This window comes from Sebastes fasciatus, chromosome 20 (genome assembly GCF_043250625.1).
Source record: "Sebastes fasciatus isolate fSebFas1 chromosome 20, fSebFas1.pri, whole genome shotgun sequence".
In the NCBI taxonomy this organism is placed as follows: Eukaryota; Metazoa; Chordata; class Actinopteri; order Perciformes; family Sebastidae; genus Sebastes; species Sebastes fasciatus.
In genome coordinates this window covers 22,934,680-22,957,971 of record NC_133814.1, presented here as the reverse complement: position 1 = coordinate 22,957,971, position 23,292 = coordinate 22,934,680, and the positions used below count along the sequence as shown (strand labels likewise).

General features: G+C 39.2%; 1 protein-coding gene across 4 annotated transcripts; it reads right to left on the bottom strand.

Annotated features, from left to right (window-relative positions):
• Positions 1 to 321: 321 nt before the first annotated feature.
• Positions 322 to 21,898, bottom strand: LOC141758546 (cytohesin-1-like). Of its 4 annotated transcripts, none has more exons than XM_074620083.1 (12): positions 21,643 to 21,898; positions 10,296 to 10,378; positions 7,333 to 7,397; positions 6,674 to 6,740; positions 6,335 to 6,453; positions 5,536 to 5,729; positions 4,465 to 4,613; positions 3,764 to 3,875; positions 2,626 to 2,702; positions 2,466 to 2,537; positions 2,078 to 2,232; positions 322 to 1,228 (listed from the first exon to the last, which is right to left on the bottom strand). In XM_074620083.1, the coding sequence occupies exons 1-12, from the start codon at positions 21,719 to 21,721 to the stop codon at positions 1,150 to 1,152; spliced, it is 1,251 nt and encodes a 416-aa protein (XP_074476184.1). In that variant the 5' UTR covers positions 21,722 to 21,898; the 3' UTR covers positions 322 to 1,149. The 4 variants fall into 4 exon arrangements, with proteins under 4 accessions (XP_074476184.1, XP_074476185.1, XP_074476186.1 ...); XM_074620084.1 differs by lacking the exon at positions 21,643 to 21,898 and adding an exon at positions 17,655 to 17,823; XM_074620085.1 differs by lacking the exon at positions 21,643 to 21,898 and adding an exon at positions 13,946 to 14,280 and having other exon boundaries at positions 2,626 to 2,704; positions 3,763 to 3,875.
• Between the last annotated feature and the right edge of the window lie 1,394 nt (positions 21,899 to 23,292).

The window sequence follows — 23,292 nt, the reverse complement described above, 5'->3', positions numbered from 1 at the left end:
AGTATAGTATGTCAAAGTCATAATATAATATGTCAAAAAAGTGATTAAAAAAGTCATAGTATAATAGGTAATAAAGTAATTAAAAAAGTCATAGTATAATAGGTAATAAAGTAATTAAAACAGTCAAAGTATATGTCGAAAAAGTAATTAAAAAAGTCATAGTATAGTATGTCAAAGTCATAGTATAGTATGTCGAAAGTTACTCTGTTGTGTCAAATCTAACGTACTTAAACGTAACAAAGCAATCAATTTTATGACTGAACAATTACAGTAATTGAGTATTTTCCGGTTCTGGTTTGAAACAAAAGTCAAATGAAAATGTTGGTTTGCAAAGTTTTAATGAAACAAAAACTCAAAACAATAAATTACAAGAAATCTGGATAAATAAATATTTAACTATTTATGCATCACCTTCATTTTCAGTAACAGTGCTTTGACAGAGAAGACCGACAGCAGTAAGAAAACAGGCTTAGAAAAGACAATTTTTCAGACGAAACAATAAAAGTCCAGCGTCCAAGATGAGATGAAGTTTGTTTTCCAGATGATCTGTCATTGTTTTCTGAATCTGAATCACATCAATGAATGATGTGATTCATTCTTCAGCTGTTCCCCATCCTCCTCTTGTCTTCCACAAGATGTAGAAAAGTGTTTTATCAAACATCAGCAGCTGTCTTTTTTCTCTCACCTCATGTTCAACTACGAATAAATTTAATTAATGTTCCAGTAAATTTCATTCTGAGTGAAAACATCTCCTGTTTGAGTAGCTGTAGAGACTCGTTGTACCACAGCAGATCAATCAGAGTGTTTGAAGTGGCTCTGAGAGGAATCAGACAGCAGATTTAAGAGGAGTGGGAGTCCTAACCAGAGGGCACGGCATCGATACAGTACTGCAGAAGTGGAGTGTTGAAAAGGAGGATAAAAAAAGAGGTCTACGACTGAATCATTTCATCTCTAGATGGGGAAATAAACTTTAAACAAAAAGGTCAAACCTGTCGAGAACGAGCTGTCGGTACTGAAGGTGCGCCGGTTCAAAAGGTGACAAAGGAAGAGCTTCTTTAAAAGCTGAATCCTCCGTCAGGTCCAAAGTGTCTCTGCTGCAGCAGCAGGAGTATCAGGTCTAGTCTTTCAATGTTTAAATCCTCAGCAGCTCTACAGCCCCTTCAGAGACGAGACCTTCTTCTTCCGAGCAGCCAGCATCTCGTAGAACGGGTCTTTGCTGATGGCGGCTCTGCGGGTGGAAGATGGAGTAAAGGTAGAACAGACATTGAATTGTTTTCCGTGGTCATTTGAGTAGTTCAAAAGAAAATGGCAGTTGTTGTTAGTTGTTATGGCGACGACACACATCAGTGGGGCGGTAAATTGCTAGATAGCTGGGAAGCTTGTCCATCTCCGGGAAGTGAGGTGCAGGGACTGTTATAAACAGCGCTGCCACCGCCACCAGCCCGCTGTTTGGCTCATTTTCTGTAACCAGTGTATCATTATATAATGACGGAATAAGCCAATATAGTCCAGCTGCGGCCTGATGCACCTCAGTATCACCTCACGCCACGCCCACTACAGCTATAGTTAGGGTTAGGCGTGAGGTGCTACAGGCCACAGCTGGACCCTTCTACAATTAGCAAGCAAGCTATCTAGCCAGCCCTCCGCTAGTTAGCTAGCTTTCTAATTCCACCATGTTTTAATGCTACTTTAGTTACAGAAAATGAGCCGAACAAAGTTGTTCTCATCTGGTGACAGCAATGTGCTTTCCTACGCTGTGACAAGAATGTGTGGATGAAGCATTACGTTGGTCAATTTGACTCATTTACTCTGGCTCTCTATGCTTTGTAGCGTTAATATTAAACTGCTCGTTATTTCAAAACCTCATCTCAGTGAGTCAGCGACTTGCCGCAAGTCGGTTTAGTTTATACAGAAGTTAGCCCACTTCAACGGTCACAATGACAACGGTACACATAAAAATGGCCACCGCTCGCCATCCTGCCACGTTGATTTGAATGGGAATGTCCGTTCTACTCCTACTCTATTTCTATGCTTCATACTGATCATCTGCAGGACAGAGAGTTTAAATGTGACTCACTTGATGCTGGTGATCCATTCGTCCTTCTCCTCTGCGGTCGGGGCGGAGATTCTGTAATAAGTGTGGTTTCCCTCGACGACGCGTCCGTCTGCCTCCGTCTTGCAGGCTTTGATCACCTGATCTTTGTGGTCCGAGATGAAGAGCTCGAAGCAGTTCTGTGAGACAACAAACAAGACGAGTCAGGAGATTCACGTCAAAACAGGAAACGTCTGGAAAGCGTAAAAACGCAAATTGGGAATAAATAGATTTCCTGACAGCATAATATAAAAAAGTATTTATATTTAAAGCCTCTGAACACCCAGACCTCTTTTTGAGAAAGAATAACAGCAGAAACGATCAATTATATGACAAAATGTGGCAGAAAGAGAAGAGAGAAGACGGACTTTACCGGTTTCTTGGAGTCATCGACTTCTCTGATACTCAGATTTTCCAGTGGAATAATTCCTCTGGGTTCTTTATCCTTGTAGACAGCAGAGAGACAATACATATAAGTACTTAGTTAAGCCTACATACACTATCTATTAGATATCTTATATTACAGTACTTACAGTTGTGTATTCAAAGTAGTAGAGGCAGTTATCTGTGAGAATAAACCAGCGTCTCTTCCAGGTCTTTACTCGTCCACCTGAGGAGAGATTAGAGGTGAGCTACGACTTCAGTAAAAGACACAAAACTTTAGGTGTTGGGATCAGAAAGCTGGACTTCATATGACGACAGCGACACTCTGAAGCACACTGACAGCAGGTTAAATATAGAGCCTACTGATCGCAAAGCTGAGTTAAAAACTTGGGTCAGCAGTTAGAAACAGATGTGAAACTATTTCTTTCACATCAGGGCTTAGCAGCATACAGCCCATGAATGATCTGTCTTTAAATCAAATTGTGATGCGAGGGTGAATGAGCGCAGCCAGTGGGAGTAGAAAGGCAGGGATGGGGGGGGGGGCAGCTCAGAAGCAAAGCAGTGCATTAAAGCTGGTGGGTTTAAGAGTACATACCTCCTGGAGTCAAAACCCATGAAACACAAACAAACAAGAACAATGTCAACAAAAGAATATTACAAAAATGCAACGCAAGTTTGTCCTAACTCATGTTTAAGGTGCTGTTACACGTCCAGTCCACTAGAGGGCCGTCCAGCTCACAGTGACTAACAACAGGATCGAGATTGAATGAGTTGAATTATAATTAAATTAAATACATTGAACAAAAATATAAACACTTATTTTTGCTCACATTTTTCACAAGTTGAAATTAAAGATCGAAGTATTTTTCTGTGCACACAAAAGACTTATTTCTGTCAAATTTTCTCTAAAAGATTTGTTAAAATCTGTGTTAGTGAGCACTTCTCCTTTGCCAAGATAGTCCCTCCACCTGACAGGTGTGGCATATTAAAATGCTGATTCAACAGCTTGATTATTACAGGTGTGTGTCTTGGACTGGTCACAATAAAAGTCCACTCTAAAATGTGCAGTTTTATTTCACAACATGATGCCACAGATGTATTTTGACTGTAGGAATGTCCACCAGAGCACTCCGCCCTACTTCCGTTGCCAAACTGCGTACGCTCACTTACGTACGTCATCATTGTTTGCAAACTGTAAAATGGTTTATAAGTTTTTTGTGTGTACAGAAAAAGTCTTAGATCTTATATTTTTGTTCAGTGTATTTCGCTTCACATGAATGCACATACCGAGTTTCAGCAGCCATCCTTCTCTGTCGGGGTTGAAGAAGGTGTGTGTGAGGTCGTTCCCATCATCCTCTGGGATCTTAAAGGGTTCGTTCTTGATGCTGTCGTACAGGTTCTACAGAGAAGTGATGGAAAGTTACTAAGTACATTCGCTGAAGTACTTCTTCTTTACTTGAGTATTTTCATTTTATGCTACTTTATATTTCTACTCCACTACATTTATTTTTACAGTTTTAGTTATTTTGCAATATCAGATTATTAATACAAAATATAATCAGGGAATAATTATGATGTATTTTGGGGGGTTAAGTCCCTCAGCAGTACATAAAGTAGTTCAAATTAGCCCCACCTTTACCAGCTGCAACATTAGTAATGCTAACACACTTTTAGTACTTTAAGTATATTCTAATGATGATACTTTGGTACTTTTACTTAAATTAAGTTCTTAAATAAAGATACAGCTACTTTTTAATGCAACATTTGCTGTGTTAAATTGTTCCTTTGGCTGTTTTGTGACTAAATTTGACATTTTATTCACCAGAACTAGACGGGACACAGTGTGACTTGGCACAATTAAATTGAGGCAAATAAAACCCACTGTGTTTTTGCAGTAGTACTTTTTTCTGTATAACAACCAAGTACACTTTGTTACTGCCCAAATATATCACAGAGCAGAGAGTTTTAGGAAAATAAACGTCTCTCACCCTGAGTAGCTCCTCCGGCAGGTCTCCACCATCATTGATGCCTCTGTTCATCGCCTGGAATCTCTGAACGGTGGGTTTGTCCTTCACGTTGGGGTTGTGTAGACTGGTGTTCAACATGATCACAGCGAACGACAACACATAACAGGTATCTGTAAAAGAAGACCAAGTGTGTGAGTGTACTTTTTCAGGACTCGATCACTAACATAACCACAGAGTTTAAAATTTCATGTTTCTTGGTACTAACGAGCTGAATTCAATCATTTAGATGTTTGACATGATAAACTATGTGACACCAGATAGTGTATGCCAAGACAGAAATGTGCAACCACTATGCATGAAAGGTGTTAAATTCAATATCCAGAGCATAATTATGGTATCAAACAACTATTTGCTATGTAAAGATATAGAGGAGTAATGTCTACCTGAGCAGAGAATGAAGTCGCTCTCCCTCTGTGTGTGTTGTAATCTGAGCTTGTCCTTGCTTTCTTGACATCGTCAGGCCGGCCGCACGTGCATTTATTGCATGTGAGCGTGCCCCACTGGCTAGCTCACGGCCGCCGCTCTGCACTGCTCTTACACGGAAGTTACAGCTGATAACGCCGTTCCAACCGACGCCAGCGTAGCAGATGCGTAGCACCCACCCTCCTGTTCCCCCTCAGGTAAACACTGTTATCTCTGTCAGCAGTTTCGCCATTGTTTAAGCTGTTTAGCGCTGTTAGCACCGTTAGCTGTGGGCCGCGGCTCACTGTCGCCATGTTGAGAGCCGTTGAGAGGCAACAGAAATGCTCCCAATCCCGTATTTAGTACCTTTAAAAATGACTTCACCATAACAGGATATAGAGTTGTCTGTGATGTGAATTTGTGATCGAGTCTGAACATTTTCACATACAGTATGTGGCCAAAACGCAAACTGTGAAAATGACTTTTTGAGAAGAATAATTGTTGACTCCTGAAATAAATTCTGTATTTTTACTTTTTTGTGTCTTACTAAAAAAAAGAAGTACAAAAAAATCTGACTGTAGTCTTTTTTTATTCCCCCTCTTCTAAACACACATACACACACACACATACCTGTGCTCTGAAACACTCCGGGGTTACAGAGACAGTATCGCAGGGCGAACGCCTCCATCATGCGGTCGATCTTCTGAGCCTCACCGGGCAGCCTGAAGCTCCACAGGAACTGCCTGAGAGCCTGAACCAGGTTCAAGTCTGAGAACTCGTGTAACTCCAGGAAGGCGTGCAGAACCTCGATGTTGAAGTCATCTCTGCACGACACACACGCAATCCCACACAAACACACACCCACATGTACACACACACAGGAGTAGTAAACAGAAAGACAAGAGGATCAGGAACTGAATGCAGCTCTGTTTAGCTCACAGAGCTGGCAGCTAAAAGAGTTGGATGTAACGAATCGGATAAAAACAGATTAATGGATGAGAACTGCTAATGCACCATAAGCTCATATACAGTATGTAGTACGTTAATAGTATATTGATAAGGCCTGATTTGTCCTCAATAATGCTGCACATGTATAAACACGAACAGCTCTGGAAAACGTTCACAAATATCTAATTATCTATTTTTTAAAGAACAAGCTCTCGGTCTGTTATCATTACTCAGACGACATTTTGAACATGTCACAGTAGGAAAAGCACAGGTGCAAATAACAAAATTAACGATCGCTGAATTCCATTTAGCTGCTTCGGGTTCAAGGTCCTGGTATCGTGCATGCTGGCTCACTGTCATGTTTTACTGGGACACTTGAATAGAAAGAATTATTAGTAACACCTGCGCTCTTCCTGCTATGACAAGTCAAAATGTCCGGTGAGAAAAATCAGTTAGAAGGATCGTCATTAGTATCATTTACCTCTCCCCTAGGTAGTCGCCGATAGCGGTCTTATTGAGCCCCTCACCCTTGTAGAGAAACTGGCCGATGTCATCGCTGGTGTTTTTCAGCAGGGAGCTGTCAATCAAGAAGCGAATCCCCTGATGGACAAAATCAACAACACATAACTCAGTCATTCACTAAAAATACAAATACATTGAATATTAACTTATTTAAAAGATCAGACCAGGTAAAGAAAATTGTTTTTGTCGAGTGAGGTACAAACTCCAAGTGATCACATGTATCACTTGTTATTTCAATTTAAAAATCACCATCAATTGATTGTTACATGAAGAAAGGAAAAGCCTGATTTACTCTCACCTTCTTGGGGTCCATGTTGAACTTCTTTCGGCCCATGGCCATTTGTTTATTCCTCTGCATGCTTTTCCTAAAAACAGAGAACAGAAACTTAATACTCTGCTAAATAGAAATCTACAGCAATTTTGCTAATCGTTTAAGTTATTTATCAAGCAAACATGCTTCTCAAATGTGAGGCTGTTCTCTGTTGTACATCATAGTAAACTGAATATCTTTTTTGAGTGTGGAGATTTATTCTCAACCTTGGGGGCACATAACCCACAGCCCTCTTTAGCTGACGGAGGTGAAGCTTTCAATACAGTTGAAAGCACCCAGAATAGCAAAGTAAGCAGACCTTGTGTTTAGAATATTTACCACTGAATATCTTTTAGTTTTGAACTGTTGGTCGGATAAAAAAAGCAATTTGGGAAAATGACTGTGAATGCTGTTTTTTTCTGACATTTTATAGACTTGAAACGATCATTAGACAACATATCCGACAGATGAATTGATAATGTAAACAATCATTATTTGCGGCACTGATCCCACCAGGCAGTGGACTCTGTTCAGAGTGTCAGGCCGATTTTTCTCTTTCCCTATGAATGCACTTCCACTAAAAAAAAAAGCTGAGTGTACCACAGCTGCCCACGCACAAGCACAGAAATGGGCGAGAGCTACTTTACCTCTCTTCAGTCAGGCCCAGGTTTTCAATCTCATTGGTCACCTCTGCTATCTCATCCTTCAGCCTCTGAGAGCAGACAGACAGAGAGAGGAGGAGAGTGAAACAACGATATATACAGTACATGTGATGTGTCTGTGATGTCTGACCTTTCATATAAACCTTTGGAGATGCTTTGATCTCCCAATGCATTACACACGGTTGTCTGTTCCAGCTACATCTCACTGACCAACACATTCAGACAAGCACTTTTTACAGAAGAGATGACCCAGAAAGAAACACTAAAAGTGCAGCCGTGATTCACTCTCTCCCAGGCCGACTCATTCTTCCTCTCGGCAGGAGTTTTGTGGAACAGCCGCCCTCTGCAGAAAATCCTCTCTGGGAGCTGTAGCACCTGTTCTGGGGTCAGAGCTGACCACCCTTACCCTGTTTCCCTCTCCCCTGTGCTGACCCAGATTCATCAGCCTGCCTCCCCCCCTGACGCCCTCCCCGGGCTGTTTGAGTGTCTGGTGGGGAGAGACGGGAATATGCAGGATCAAAGACTTTGACTGGCTTAGCGGAGCTGCTCCGGAGAGCTCAGAGGTTGTGGGAGGAAAGAGGAGAGGAGAGAAACAGATGGAGAAACACTGAGCCCAGCAGAAAAGATAAATGACTAAACTAAACTTAGATAATTATAGAAGAGAAAGAGAAGTAGACGAGGCCGGTGTCTCAGATTCAGTCAGTGAGTGTGTGTGTGTAATAATATGTAATATGTGTGAAAACAAGGTAAATAGTTTCTGAATTCCTGCATGTGCGTTTCCATGGTTACACCCCCTTATAAGCGTACAGCGTCCTCTGTCTCCATTACTGGAATATTTCATGGCTCATTACCCATCAGCCCCCCAGGGCAACACAGGGCGGGGCTTCGAGTAGAGAACCGCCGAACGAGAGTCGACCTCAGTAATAAACTCCATCAATCTAGTCGCACAGCGTCGCTGCCCGGAGGCCATGTTTGTGTTCGTCTTTGTGCGTGTGTGTGTGTGTGTTTTGGATGTCCACCTTTCTAACTGAGGACTAGTGATGGGGTTCGATAACATTTTATCGAATCTGAATCCTTTATAGAATCTTTTTGGGTAGTTTGTTTGATAGACCTGGTCTCTGAAAATTCTCCTGACCCAAAGCCCAGGTATCGCTATCGGTATCGGGAAAGTTGGATCGGTGCATCCCTAATATCAACAAACCATTATGTTGATAAAATCCAACAAACGGCCACATACATACGAGATGCTGGCTGGGTAAAAGGTCATTACTGGTTCTTTTATTTAACTTAAAGCCTTAATTTATCTACAATTTATGTTCATGATGATAAGGCCAGCTATTCCCTTTCTATCTAATTTTGCAAAACAAATGTGCCCAGCTAAAGAGCTGACAGACAATCTCACTAATTTATTTAAGGTTGAAGGGGGGGACTGAGGCAGGGGGTCAAACTGTCCCTCCAGGCAGAGAGAGCTGGAGGACACACATACATATATACACGAGGTCCACCCCCCTCGTACACATGCACCCCACACAAAGAGGATCATCTGTCTTGAATGCGTACAGTAACGCTCCGCTGGTCATACGCCTATATACCCCCCCCTCCAAACACACACACCTCCCTAGGCACACTGGTCTAGACACGGAGGTTCAAATCTTCTCAAGGACACCGAGAGAAGAAAGAACTACCTGAACAATGTGATGTTCAGACAAAGAGATACAAATTAACAAGCAAAGACTGAACTGTATGATTTTGCAATTCTCTAAAATAATTCAAATATTTTAAAGTAGGGGTGGGGTAAAAAAAAAAAAATCTAGACAACATAGTATCGCAATATTTTGCATGGCATTATAGTATCAATACACGGACGTCAAGTATTGATTATTTATTATATAAACTATTAACTATTATTATCTGTCTTTCAGAGGTTGTAGCGGACTCAGTCTTAAAGCTAGAGAGAAGATACTGGTATCATATGAAATTAGAAAACCTAAGGAATCCATTGGTACCAACTATGTCATGTTGGCTTTTTTTTTTCAATATCGGCAAGGAAAATCTGGTATGGTCATTTTCAAAAGGGTCCCTTGACCTCTGACCTCAAGATATCTGAATGATAACTCTGAGAAGAGTGAAAACTGTATCTTATAGAAAGGCAAAGTCCCTATCCTTCCGGTGGACCACCATGGGACCTTGTTTCGGTTTGAATTGTGCCATGAATCAAATATATGATGTTAGTCAATTTAAAAGAGTCAAGAAAGTCGCAGTTTGTTGTAATACTGTTGAAGTATAAGACTGTAAAAATACGTAATTAGAAAGACTACTAATCAGCCAGATTAACTGAAAACACCTGTGTAGGTGAGGTGTTCAGAGGCTTTAAACTATTTCTGTTCAATAAAAGTTACCTCGGCTGTGAAATGTACTGTCGTAGTGGTCTTTGTGCTGGGGAACCCACAGTGCCAGCATGACTGCTACTCTTGTTTTTAGTACCAAAATCCCCCCTTGTGTTACTTTCCTTCCACTGTAGCTCAACAGAGAAACACAAAGAGGGAATTTCCCTCTAAAAACACAGTAACTTTGGAGGACACCCTTTTGATTTGTCTAACTCAGACTGCTGAAGCCTCATATAAACTTTTAAATACATGTTTTGCACAGAATGAGAACTGTGTATTTTATTCCCTATCACTTACATTGTAAAAACTGCAAACCTATCGTTTAAAAAAGATGAAATGTTAAAGAGAAAGAGACTTCAGACTTCCAGACAGCCGCAGGGTTTTACAGCAGGGACAGAAACAAACTTCTCTTTCATGGTTGCCCTGTTGAGAAAACATTTTGTCCAAGCAGTAAGAGCTGAGGACAGAAGGCGGGCCCAAGAAGTTGAATTCCAGATGAAAGTTCAACAAATTGATTAAAGAAATATAAGTTGTGTAAGGGAGTAGAGTATGTGTTATTACTTGTATGTCCTGCAGTAGCTCTTGTTTTCTGCGGCGGATGCTTTCCAGCTCCTGTCTCTCCTCTGGACTGAGGTCATCAGGCACTAAGGAGAGAAAGACATGTAGCACTCAAATACAAAGATCAAATATACTCACACACACATTAGATATACTGTATATACACACTCACACATGTACAAAAGGAAGAAGAGAGACCTGAGAGTCCCACTGCTCTGGGTCACTATGGCAACACAATCTTTGATCCATCAAATTAACCTCAGCATCCAAACCCCAAAGTGGAGGATGAAATCAACCCCCTTTTGTCTTATACCGATGTACACACACAAGCTGAAATGTGATGACTATTGGTCATAACATCACTGCCAATAATTCAGTAAAGAGGAGGAAATGCTAACTTCTAAACACTGAAAAATGTTGGCACTCAGTGTTGTATTTTGACCAAATACCATAAAGCCTAAACGTGAATAACTGTGTACAAATCAAACATGTTTTCACATATTTTCAGCTACATTTTTGGTGACATTTTGGTGGAAATTAGGGGTGTAACGATTAGGGGTGGGGGAAAAAATAGATTCACGTATGTATCGCGATTTTTATATATACGATTTGTAAAATGTATTTTTTGATGCCAGAATCGATATATTTGCTTCCTTTGAGTCTATGCAGAGGTAGAAGGGGAGTTACCGCTTTTATTGTTGTAGTCTGAGTAACGTGACGTCATATCCGTTCCTTATCCGTCAACCAAAACAAACCACAGTGAGCCAAAAAGTCGAAAAGGGTCTGCAGGGATACGACCTGTAACGCTGTTCACCTCGCTCAGAGGGCATCCTTACCATAATAACACTACTTTAGGAGCAACGGAAGTCAGACGGCGGCTGGCGGTACCACGGTTTTGCAATCGGTGGCTAACGTTACCGCAGTTTCACAAGTATGTCGGAGAACTTAGGTGGCCTTCAGGTAATGTAAAAACATGAAAGGCTCTCTCTAGAGCCAGTGTTTGGTTTGTCCATTCTGGGCTGAACACGATTCTTAGTTTCAGGTGATTATACACTAATGAAAACATAGTTATGAATATTATATTCCATTTCTGCTAATAGAGCCCCGAAATGTTACGCACTGTATCTTTAACTGTACATAAACAGGTGTGTACTCTGATAGAGCAGAAATTCATGTCATGCCCACAGAGGAAGGAAATGTGTGTGTCTGACACTGACTTGTGGTTTTTCTTAAGAAAAATTTAGTGAGAAAAAAGGGAAAGAGAGAGCTTACATTCCAGTAATAAGAGAAGGAATGCAGCATGTAGAGTTATGGTGCAGATCTGCATATTTCATGTTTCAAACGTCACAACTCTGCACTGTCAACTATAACTAATTAATGTTCCTCTCCACTGGGCGCCTCATAATAAAGCTTCTGCTATGGCTACTTTCTAAAAAGGCTTTAACTGGTGACAAAAGGCGAAGAAAAGGCACAATTTATGCCGGGTAACAAGGTGCCACAGAGGACATATGGAGCTGCTGCTGATTGTCTGCCTCATTAGAGGAGTCACGCTGAGGGATATCAGCACACTCTTCGCTTCATCATGACCAAGTTACTCAGCGTCAACCTCTGGAGCAACTAAGAAACAAAAGAGGAGAAACTATTCATGTTTCATCAGCAATGCAATGCTAGAAACTTCAACATTTTTACAACTTCACTAACAGAAGTCTGTTCAACCATATTAATGGACTTCTGAGGGATTGAATTAGAGCATTATATCATTTTGGCACTTAAAGTTCACCTTGGACAAAAAAAAATCCTAACCCACGGTCAACTAGCTTTTTCCAGAGCTATCAACCATAATCTTACGATCAGTTTTAAAGCTAGCTAGGAAGATACTGGTATCATATGAAACTAGAAAACCTGAGGAATACATTGATACCAACCAAGTCATACTAGCCAGTCGCAAAGGTCGTAAATAATGCTCTGAACTTACACTAAATTTTGGCTAAAATTTTAACCCTAGCCTTAACCCCTGGCCATTTTCAAAGGGGTCCCTTGACCTCTGACCTCAAGATATGTGATTGAAAATGGGTTCTATGGGTACCCACGAGTCTCCCCTTTACAGACATGCCCACTTTATGATAATCACATGCAGTTTGGGGCAAGTCACAGTCAAGTCAGCACACTGACAGCTGTTGTTGCCTGTTGGGCTGCAGTTTGCCATGTTATGATTTGAGCATATTGTTTTATTTTAAATGCAGTACCTGTGAGGGTTTCTGGACAATATTTGTCATTGTTTTGTGTTGTGAACTGATTTCCAATAATAAATATATACATACATTTGCATAAAACAAGCATATTTGCCCACTCCCATGTTGATATTAACTACTTTAATACTCGGTTAATTTGCGATTAACTATGGACAATCAAGCGATTAATCGCGATTAAATATTTTAATCGATTGACAACCCTATTTTTTTTATCTTTCTCTATTCATCTGTACTTATTTCTGTTCTTGTGCTGCTGCAACACCCACATTTCCCCTCTGGGCATCAATAAAAGCTTATTTTATCTTAACTTGTTTTCTTGATTAATCATTTGGTCTATAAAATCAGGAAAGTCAGGAAATAACAATGAATCTTAAGCTCCCCAAAATTGGCATTGGCAAAATGTTTGTTTTACCCAACTAAGAATATCCAAAAGTTTATCATAGAAGACAAAAAAACAGCAAATATTCACATTTGAGAAGCTGCTGAATTTTAGATATCTTTGCTTAAAGAGTCACCTAAACTTTTAACTTAATATCTAAAATTCTATCAATTAGTAAATGAACTAACTAATTGTTTCAGTTCTACAGTACGACTATACATATGATAATTTTATAATTAATATTGTAAATCCTTTAAACGCTATCTCAGGACATGCAGACCCTTCTATGTTCACGGAAAATTAAGTCCAAGTTGGCGCGACAGGTGCCGCAGCCTTGGATAGTGATATTATTTACATACTGCAAACACACAGACAGTGACGCACAAGTTCGCTCATCACATACACATACTCCTCGCCCACAGAGAAGGGTTTAAGTAGGACGGAGCAGCTCTTATTATAAACCAGAGGACAAGAATAACGCAGCATTGTGAGCAGAGAGGCAGTGAAACTGACATTCACACTAACTTCCTCTCTCTGGCTTTTCATTTAGAGAGAGGAAATAAGAGCAAGTGGATGAAACGCTGTCATATCATCCTCCTCTCTGGCAAACAAACACACACATTCCGACGTAAATAACAACATACGCCTTCAACCAGCTGCTCTGCATAGTCTCGAGGTCAACGAGTATGTGTTTGTGTTGGCAAGTAATGGGACACCTTGTCGTAGCTACACTGCTGATGACCAGCTGCTATGGACAACCAACATATCCAGGCATAAAGTTCACCCTTTATCCTTCTTCTTCCACTCTCTCGTTTGTAAGCTATGCAACACATAACATTCTCTGAGGAGACAATGCCCTAAAAAAATAAAACCATGCGTATGTTCCGGCTGGGTTTCCGGCTCTTTCATGAGGTTTCTGAGGTAGACGTCACAACACACATGCACGCACACACTCATTCAGATAAATTTCTGCAAAACAGCTCTGATGCAGAAGTTATGATGATGACGCACTGAACACCTACACATTTGTGTCACAGTCCTGAGGTTCGTACCAGAGAAAGCGCCTGTCTGCTGCTGAGTGGCTTCACCACAAGTCTCAAAGGTCCCAGTGCAGCTGTTTGATTCTCACTTCAGTTATTTTCATAGAATCCACAAGTCTAACCGAGTCACCAATCCCAGTACAAAACAGCCTGCAGTCCAATCTGGTTTCTCCGACAATAATCCAGTCCTGCCCGAGCCCTCCAATGATCCCAATCCCAATCCTGTGGTCCTCTAGTCCAGCTTCCCTGCTCCTTAATCCTCAGGCACTCATTCCAGCAGAGGGGAGAGGAGGGGAGCAGGCCTGCAGCTAAATGAGGATGAGGGCAAATGTGTGTGTGTGTGTGTGAGGGGAAAACCCTTGAACTCCCATCTCTCTCCCCCACCTCCCTCTGTCCATCTTGACTCCTCCCTCCCTCAGTGGGCAGAGCATCAAACACAGGCTCCCCCACGTGGACACCGGTGACCCAGGGAGAGGGGAAAAAAATTTATTCACCTATGTATCTACTGTACCTTTAAATACACGTATTAAATACAATATAAATACACCTATTTTTATGATTTTGAAATAGATTCTTTAATGTCAGAATCGATATATTTGCTTTATTAGAGTCTATGTGGAGCTAGAAGGAAGTTACCGCTTTCATTGTTGTAGTCTGAGTAACGTGACGTCATATCCATTCCGTATCCGTCAACCAAAACAAAGCACAGCCGGCCGAAACGACAAAGCAGAAAACGGCGGACAGGAAACGTTACCGTATCGCGATAATGTGCGGTCCAGCCAGCCGTCACTCTCATCTCCGTGGTCAAATTGTCCGACGCTACAACTGTAGAGCACCCATATACTGACATTTATGTTAAATGCATTCAAACGGCCCCAATGGATGTATAAAGAACTCGGAGCTGACAGGAGAGCTAGCGAGAAGTTAGAGGAAAGTTAGAGGTGTGACTACGTCCGGTTTGCAAAATAGGTTGTTAACAAGTGGAACTGTATATACAAAATACATATATGAAAATAAGATGAATTGGATTACATTCAAGGGATTGTATAAAACATTACGTGTCCCTTATAAATTAAAAAGAAAATACAAATAATTTGTGAGGGAATGTCTCTATTCTTTGATTTTTGGGTTGCTGGAAAAAAAATACAAAATAATGCCTGACAATGACCTATATATTTGACTTCAGGACATCTGTGACTACATACTTGCTGAAAAATCAAACATTTCTACTTTATTAAATTAAATATTTTCCAAAGTAAAAGTCCCTAGAAGTGAACTTTTTCCCATGGTCTAGAGTTAAAAAAAGTTTGCAATAAATTGTAATATTGTATCGCAATACTTGTAGAATCGCAATACATATCGAATCGGCACCCAGGTATCGTGATAGTATCGAATTGGGAGATAGGTGTATCGTCCCAGCCCTGGTAGGGAGGTGCAGTTTTGCTTCCTAAAAACAGCATTTGGTAAAGAAATGATGAGGGTGCATGCATGACTCACATCTCCTGGACAACAACAACAACCAAAAACGCAAAAAAAAAAACTAATTTCCAAACAACAGCTCTCTGTTCTGGCTAAATTAAATCATACATACGTGATCCTGCTTATCACATGTGGTTGTTCATAGAAAACATCACATACACCAACAAGAGCTCCGTCATTGTTTCACCCACAGGACTGCAGCTGACCCAGGACCCACGGCAAAGAAGTTATGACTAGAAAATCCTCTGTGTTTTAAGATTGAGAGTTTCAGTGTCTGGCACTGTTCACAGGGCAATAATTGTCCATTTCAGTGTTCACAAGGCGATAATTGTGTGTTTGAATGTTCCCTGGCCCCGAGGATAACAAGCTCAACAGGGTGATATAATCCTGCGGTTATGGTAAACTCCCTGGTGACTGAATAAGGACGCAGAAACAAATCCAAGCAGCAGGGGAGAACAAAGTGTGCCTTGACACAGTAAAAGAAAAACATCCTTGTAAGTGACAGAGAGAGGAAGTGATGGAAACTTCAGCTTCTCTCTCAGGGTGGTAAAGTCTTTTAAAGTGATGTATCTGTCAGGTGGGAAAAAGCTAAATGGACTATATGCTTAAAAATAAGGCAGCACTCACTCTGTCAAGTGGAAAAAAACGTTATGAAATGCTTCCTGTACTGCTGGTAGTTTCCTACTTGACAGCAGCTACCAATTTATGTTACCATTTTGATAGCTTTTTCCCTCCCTGACAGAATGAGTCATCTTAATTTAAAGCACATTTAGAAATCTGTTTTGACTGGTTTTCCCCACATGACAGAATAAGAAACCTCACTGTAAAGCACATCCTGTAAGAGAGGCTAAAATTGCCAAAAAGGAAACTCTAGTGCAGCTGAGAGGAAGCCGATTTATAATCCAAGTAAATTGTTATGCTTTTGTGGCAAATTATCCCTCTCTGTACTGACCTTTTGCAGTCTCTTCACAACCTTCTACCGCTGTTAGTGTCCAACACTTTGGTCACAAATTGGGGAAAATGTGCAGAGAAGAGACTGCAGCCAAAAGCCGAAGTATTTCTGAGAGCAAATCCTTGATTTCTAACCAATAAATGGGCGCATTGATTGTATTTATAAATTACTCTTTAATACTTATACACAGTAAATGTAATGATATTCATATAAATATAATTTTCTTTCTCCTTTTCTTTTCAAATGCTTCAGGAGAAATCTGGTTAATGTGTTTTTTTGTATTTGTATGGGAGAAAGGAAAATAAATAATAATAATATTATAAAATAAAATAATAAATTAATTAAATTAATAAATAAAGAAAAATAAGAAAGAAAGAAAAATACAAAGAAATTTAAAAAATAGAAAGAAAAAATGACAAAATTGATTTAAACAAAATTAACACTGGGATAGTAGGTAATGCAGGTCAGCAGAGAGTAAGGCAAATGCTAAAATACAAGTATGCTGTACCAATAATAATGATAATGATATGATAGAAAATAACTAGGGCTGTCCCGAATACTATTTTCTGGGTTTCAAAGCTTCGGTGAGAAATATTCGAAGGTATTCGAAGCTTCAGGACAGAACCGCTGCCACACTACTGTACACACAGTGGGATTATTCCTTATTTCATGGGCTATATTGGGATTTATTCTTTATTATTACATACTTATATACTCAAACAGATTTTTAGGTCCATTACCATGGCAACGGTCATTCAGGTTAGCCCTAAAAATAACAAAACATTATTCCTTATTTTTTCATGTTATTATTACATATTACGTATAACCATTGTTATTATATTCACAATGAAAAAGGTAAAAAGAAAGAAAAATAATAATAATTTTCTGAGGAAGCTAGTATAGCTTATTGAGTAACCCAATAAATGGGTGCATTGATTGTATTTATAGACACATGAACTATAAAGTGCTGCACAATAAGCACAAATCCCTCATGAGGTCTGGCCTCAATCCAGATTAATAATAATGGATCCCTTGTGCCAGTTAATAAAGACTGCCAAAGAACAACCCAGTCAGAGGAGGACTGGTTGCTTTAGCTCTGCAGGGAGGAAATTAAAACACATTAAAACTAGCAGGTACTCAGACAATACGTGACGTTACGTGATGACGTCAGATACATAGTGATAGGTGAAGTTAGCTAGTGAAGCTAACCTGGTTAGCCTCTAGGGTTAGTTTATCTTAAAGCGGGTCAGGACAACTCACCAACTCCGTCTTCAGACTTTAAAACCATGTCTGCGCTGTTGGTGAACGCCGGCTTGGAGAATAACGCTAAATATTTCACTTTAAAGTAGTTTTACACGTCTAAATGTGTCGGTGTTTCCTCCTCTGTGTGACCGTTAGAGACTAACTGTTAGTGAATACTGAGAGACAGCCGGTGGAGGGCAGGATGACGTAGGCGAGGCTTCAACCGGCAGCCAATCAGAGAGCAGATCAGCATAAACAGACTTCTATCTGTCTGTCATAATATTCTATCAATCTATCTATCTATCTATCTATCTATCTATCTATCTATCTGTCTGTCTGTCATAATATTCTATCAATCTATCTATCTATCTATCTATCTATCCATCTATCTATCTGTCTGTCTGTCATAATATTCTATCTGTCTATCTATCTATCTATCTGTCTATCTATCTGTCTGTCTGTCATAATATTATATCTATCTATCTATCTGTCTATCTATCTATCTATCTATCTATCTATCTGTCTGTCTATCTATCTGTCTGTCTGTCATAATATTCTATCTATCTATCTATCTATCTGTCTGTCTGTCATAATATTCTATCTATCTATCTATCTATCTGTCTGTCTATCTATCTGTCTGTCTGTCATAATATTCTATCTATCTATCTGTCTGTCTGTTTATCTGTCTGTGTGTCTTTTTATCTGTCTGTCTGTCTGTCTGTCTGTTTATCTGTCTGTTATCTGTCTGTCTGTCTGTTTATCTGTCTGTCTGTCTGTTATCTGTCTGTCTGTTTATCTGTCTGTCTGTCTGTCTGTTATCTGTCTGTTTATCTTTCTGTCTGTCTATCTGTCTGTCTGTCTGTCTGTCTGTTTATCTGTCTGTTATCTGTCTGTCTATCTGTTTATCTGTCTGTCTATCTATCTATCTATCTATCTGTCTGTCTGTCTGTTTATCTGTCTGTCTGTTTATCTGTCTGTCTGTCTGTTTATCTGTCTGTCTGCCTATCATATTTTATCTATCTATCTATCTAGATAACATATTATGACAGTAAGTCACTTTTTAAGTCAAATTTATGAAATATTAAATACAAATTTTGACTTTTGAAAAGAAGTTTATGGCATTTAAAGTCCTAATTATGACATAATGAGTCAAAAATTAGACTTTTAAGCCAGGATTATGATTTCTTAAGTTTATAATTATGAGATAAGTCATTATGTCTAATCTTTGACTCAGTAACCTGCTGTCATAATTTTGATTTAGTAGTCATAATTGTGGAGCGGTAGCCTGGTACCATAACATTTCACCTATTTTTATTGTTTGGCAGAAGCGGTTTCTTTTATGTGTGTAGAGAGAAAGGGAGAAATGAAAAAAAGAAAATGTGTGTGCATGTTTTAAATCTTTGTGTATTTATAGACGTGTGTGTATCTCTGTCTAGGTGTAGCTGCATGCTCACTGCAGCAGTTTTAATGTATTTTTGCCTGGGGACATGTCTGTGTAAATGTTCCACTTTATTCAAGTTTAAGCACTCCACCCTGTACAACGTGATGAAAGGCTTTTCATTCAAGCAGGAAGAGGAAACACGACTCAACAAGTAAAAAAAAATAATTAACTTTACAGTGATATCCTCCCACCGGCTGAAGAAGAGAGACATATTTATATAAATGGGAGTGAAGACTGAGGAAGCCGGTTTGATATCAGAGGATGGGTGGCTAGAGGGAAAGAGGAAGGGAGAGGAGAGGATGTAAGGGAAGGATAGAGGAAAGGATTGCAGCTGTGCGCTTGAATCGGTGCTTTATTCAGAGTTTGGACACACCGAAAACAGGATATGCTGAGAAGGGGCAGGGAAGAACTGCTGCAATTCAACAGCTTAAAGGGTCAGCCCACACAAATACAGAAATACTTCTGAACAAGCTGTAAACAGTTTTCATGGGGACTATTCCTTTGATAGAAAGTAGTTTAAATGAAAACTGTTTATCTGTTGATTATCCAGACTAACAGGCTCGTTGTTCATGGAAAAAGAAGTTGCTGTTATTTGTTGTCATCACCACATATCAAATCTCATTTGTCTCAATTGTACTGAGGTGGAGGAGGCACACAGTTTTCAGGCAGAAAACCCCCAAAAAAATCCAGACAAGTTAAAACAAAACTATCTGTATGACTAGAGATGAGTGAGAAAATTACTCTTTCATACTTATAAACAGTGAATGTAATGATATTCATATTAATATAATTTTTTTCTCCTTTTCTTTTCAAATGCTTCAGGAGAAATCTGTTAAATATGGCTCATGTGTTTTTTTTGTATTTGTATGGGAGAAAGAAAAATAAAATAATAAATAATATAATAAAATTAAATAAATAAATTAAAAATAAGAAATAAAAAAAGACAACAAAATGAAAACAAAACTATCTGCATGAGTAGACATGAGTGAGAAAATTAATTAACTCTTTAATACTTATAAACAGTAAATGTAAGGATATTTATATTAATATAATTTTCTTTTTTTTCTCTTTTTCTTTTCAAATGTTTCAGAGGAAATCTGTTAAATATGGCGCATTTGTTTATGTGTGTGATTGTATTTGTTTGGGAGAAATAAAAATAAAATGATAAATAAATAATATGATAAAAATAAAATAATAAATGAATTAAATTAATAAAGAAAGAAAAATAAGAAAGAAAGAAATTTAAAAAATAAAAATAGAAATAAAAAATGACAAAATTGATAAAAGAAAATTAAAACTGGGATAGTAGGTAATGCAGGTCAGCAGAGAGTAAGGCAAATGCTAAAATAAAAGTATGCTATACCAATAATAATAATAATGATATGATAGAAAATAACTAGGGCTGTCCCGAATACTATTTTCTGGGTTTCGAAGCTTCGGTGGGAAATATTCGAAGGTATTCAAAGCTTCGGGACAGAACCGCTGCCACACTACTGTACACACACGCACTTCTACACGTAACAAACAGCGATATCCATCTGAGAATAAAAAATAATAATGAATAATGTTGGATTATTCCTTATTTCATGGGCTATACTGGGATTTATACTTTATTATTACATACTTATATACTCATACAGATTTTTAGGTCGATTACCACGGCAAAGGTCGAAGCTTCAAAGCTTCGAAGCATTCAGGTTAGCCCTAAAAATAACAAAGCATTATTCCTAATTTTTCATGTTATTATTAAATTGTTTTCATATATAACCATCGTTATTATAGTCACAATGAAAAATTTAAAAACACAGAAAAATAATAATTTTCTGAGGAAGCTACAGTATAGCTTATTGAGGAAATCTGCTTCACATTTAAAGAGTTTATCTGTGAAACCATCACTGTTTCAGAGGCCTTGAGGCGTAAGACATGAGAATAATGAGGAAGAAAGCAAAAGGAAATGATAAGACAATAGAAGGGGAAGTCCAGCTATAGAGACACAAAGCTCCTAAAAGCTGAGTGGAAATCACCTGTGTGAGCACCGTGCTGCCTTTCATTGTGTGAGAATAAGCTTCTGAATGAACACAACTGACACAGCACGAAAGCACCTGCACGGACGGAGATCAGTGGGCAGCGATGGAGATTATGTCACTCGTCGAGCACCCACTGGAGAGGAGGAACCTGGACCAGAGGGTTGATGGCTGTGCGTCATGTGCTCAAATCAAGCCCACCATCGCACGCAAACACACTCACTCACACTCACTCACAGTTTGTCTGACTACATGAACGCAGAGAAATGTCAGAAACACAGCATGACACACACACTACAGAGCGCTCTGTGTCTTGATAACCTAACAGAAAATCTCCACGGCAACTGAACACCGACAGCACTTTGTGGCAGTCTTGCTCTGCATGTTTGCCTGTCTGGGGTCACGCAAAAGCAACATTTAACCAGCACATGTGATGATAATGAGGACTTTTAAACTCAGAGAATGAAAGAAAAAGGAGCAGTTTTACTTGTCAATCAACATATTTCTATTTTCTAAAAAGTCTTCCTCAAAAAACACTCACCTGTTGCTGCAGCAGGTCGCACCGTAGGACAGAGAAATGCCTGGAAACTGGAGGCACACAGCTCACTCACAGTCCCCATCACTACACTAGTTTGTGACAAAAAACAGCGTTCAAGGCTTACAGTATCCTCTCAGCATCTCTGTGCTTTAGTCCCCTCTTAAGTCGGCGTCATACTTGACTGAAAGGCTCTGGCCTCAGCGAGAAGCTCCTTGAAAACACCGGGCTTTTAGTGTTTTCCCTCCCGACTGCCACCAGACTCTGACAGACTCTGAGAAAAAACACTCTCTCTCCTCCCTCCTCCCTCTTGTTCACACACTTGACCTCACTCCTGAATTCAGCCTCACACTTCCACTACTACACACACAAAAACCTGTCTGCTTTATAATACATGTTATAATACAACCTCCACATAAAAAGGACACACATATATATATATATATATATGTATAGTCACCCACCCACTGCTGTGTCACTTTGAACAGTTGTTAATGTATTCTTGGAAGTGATGACAAATGTACACACACATGAACACTATCCTGCCGCTTCACACCCACACGGCACAGATTAGTTTAGTCAGAGCCGAGCAAACAACACACACAGACACATATGTTATGTTGCATATCAGTGGTGTAACATTAATACTTTTTATGTGAGCAAAGTAGCAATATTACAGTGTAAAAAAAGTATTCAATTACAAGTAGGGATGTTAATCGCAAATTAATCGCACATTCTTTTCTGTTCAAAGTGTACCTTAAAGGGAGATTTGTCAAGTATTTAATACTCTTATCAACATGGGAGTGGGCAAAAATGCTGCTTTATACAAATATATGTATATATTTATTATTGTAAATCAATTACCAACACACAACAATGACAGATATTGTCCAGAAACCCTCACAGGTACTGCATTTAGCATAAAAAATATGCTCAAATCATAACATGGCAAACTGCAGCCCAACAGGCAACAACAGCTGTCAGTGTGTCAGTGTGCTGACTTGACTATGACTTGCCCCAAACTGCATGTGATTATCATAAAGTGGGCATGTCTGTAAAGGGGAGACTCGTGGGTACCCATAGAACCCATTTACATTCACTGATCTTGAGGTCAGAGGTCAAGGGACTCCTTTGAAAATGGCCATGCCAGTTTTTCCTCACCAAAATTTAGCGTAAGTTTGGAGCGTTATTTAGCCTCGTTCATGGCAAGCTAGTATGACATGGTTGGTTTTCTAGTTTCATATGATACCGTTTCTTCACTCTAATTTACTATTCATATTCTACTACTTGAATTTGTGTTAACGCGTTAACTTTGACAGCTCTATTTACAAGTAAAGGTCCTGTATTCAAAACGTATGGTAAGGTGTTTTGAAATTGTATTTATTTAAATGAGTTGAAAAAAATACTTTAATTTGAATATGTTGCATACAGTGTTTTAATTCTTTGTCCATAATATGATCTCTGTTTGAGTTTTAGAGGATTTTTAGAGGAAATATAAAAAAAAAAAATTCTAAAATCTTTACCAACCCTTCCTTTAATAACAGAATGAAAGGGTTTCCTATCACACAGCTGTATAACAACTTACTGTAACAATGTGTGAAACTTGCCAGCCGTTGTTGGAGCTGCAACTTTATATAGACCTACTTACAGTATACT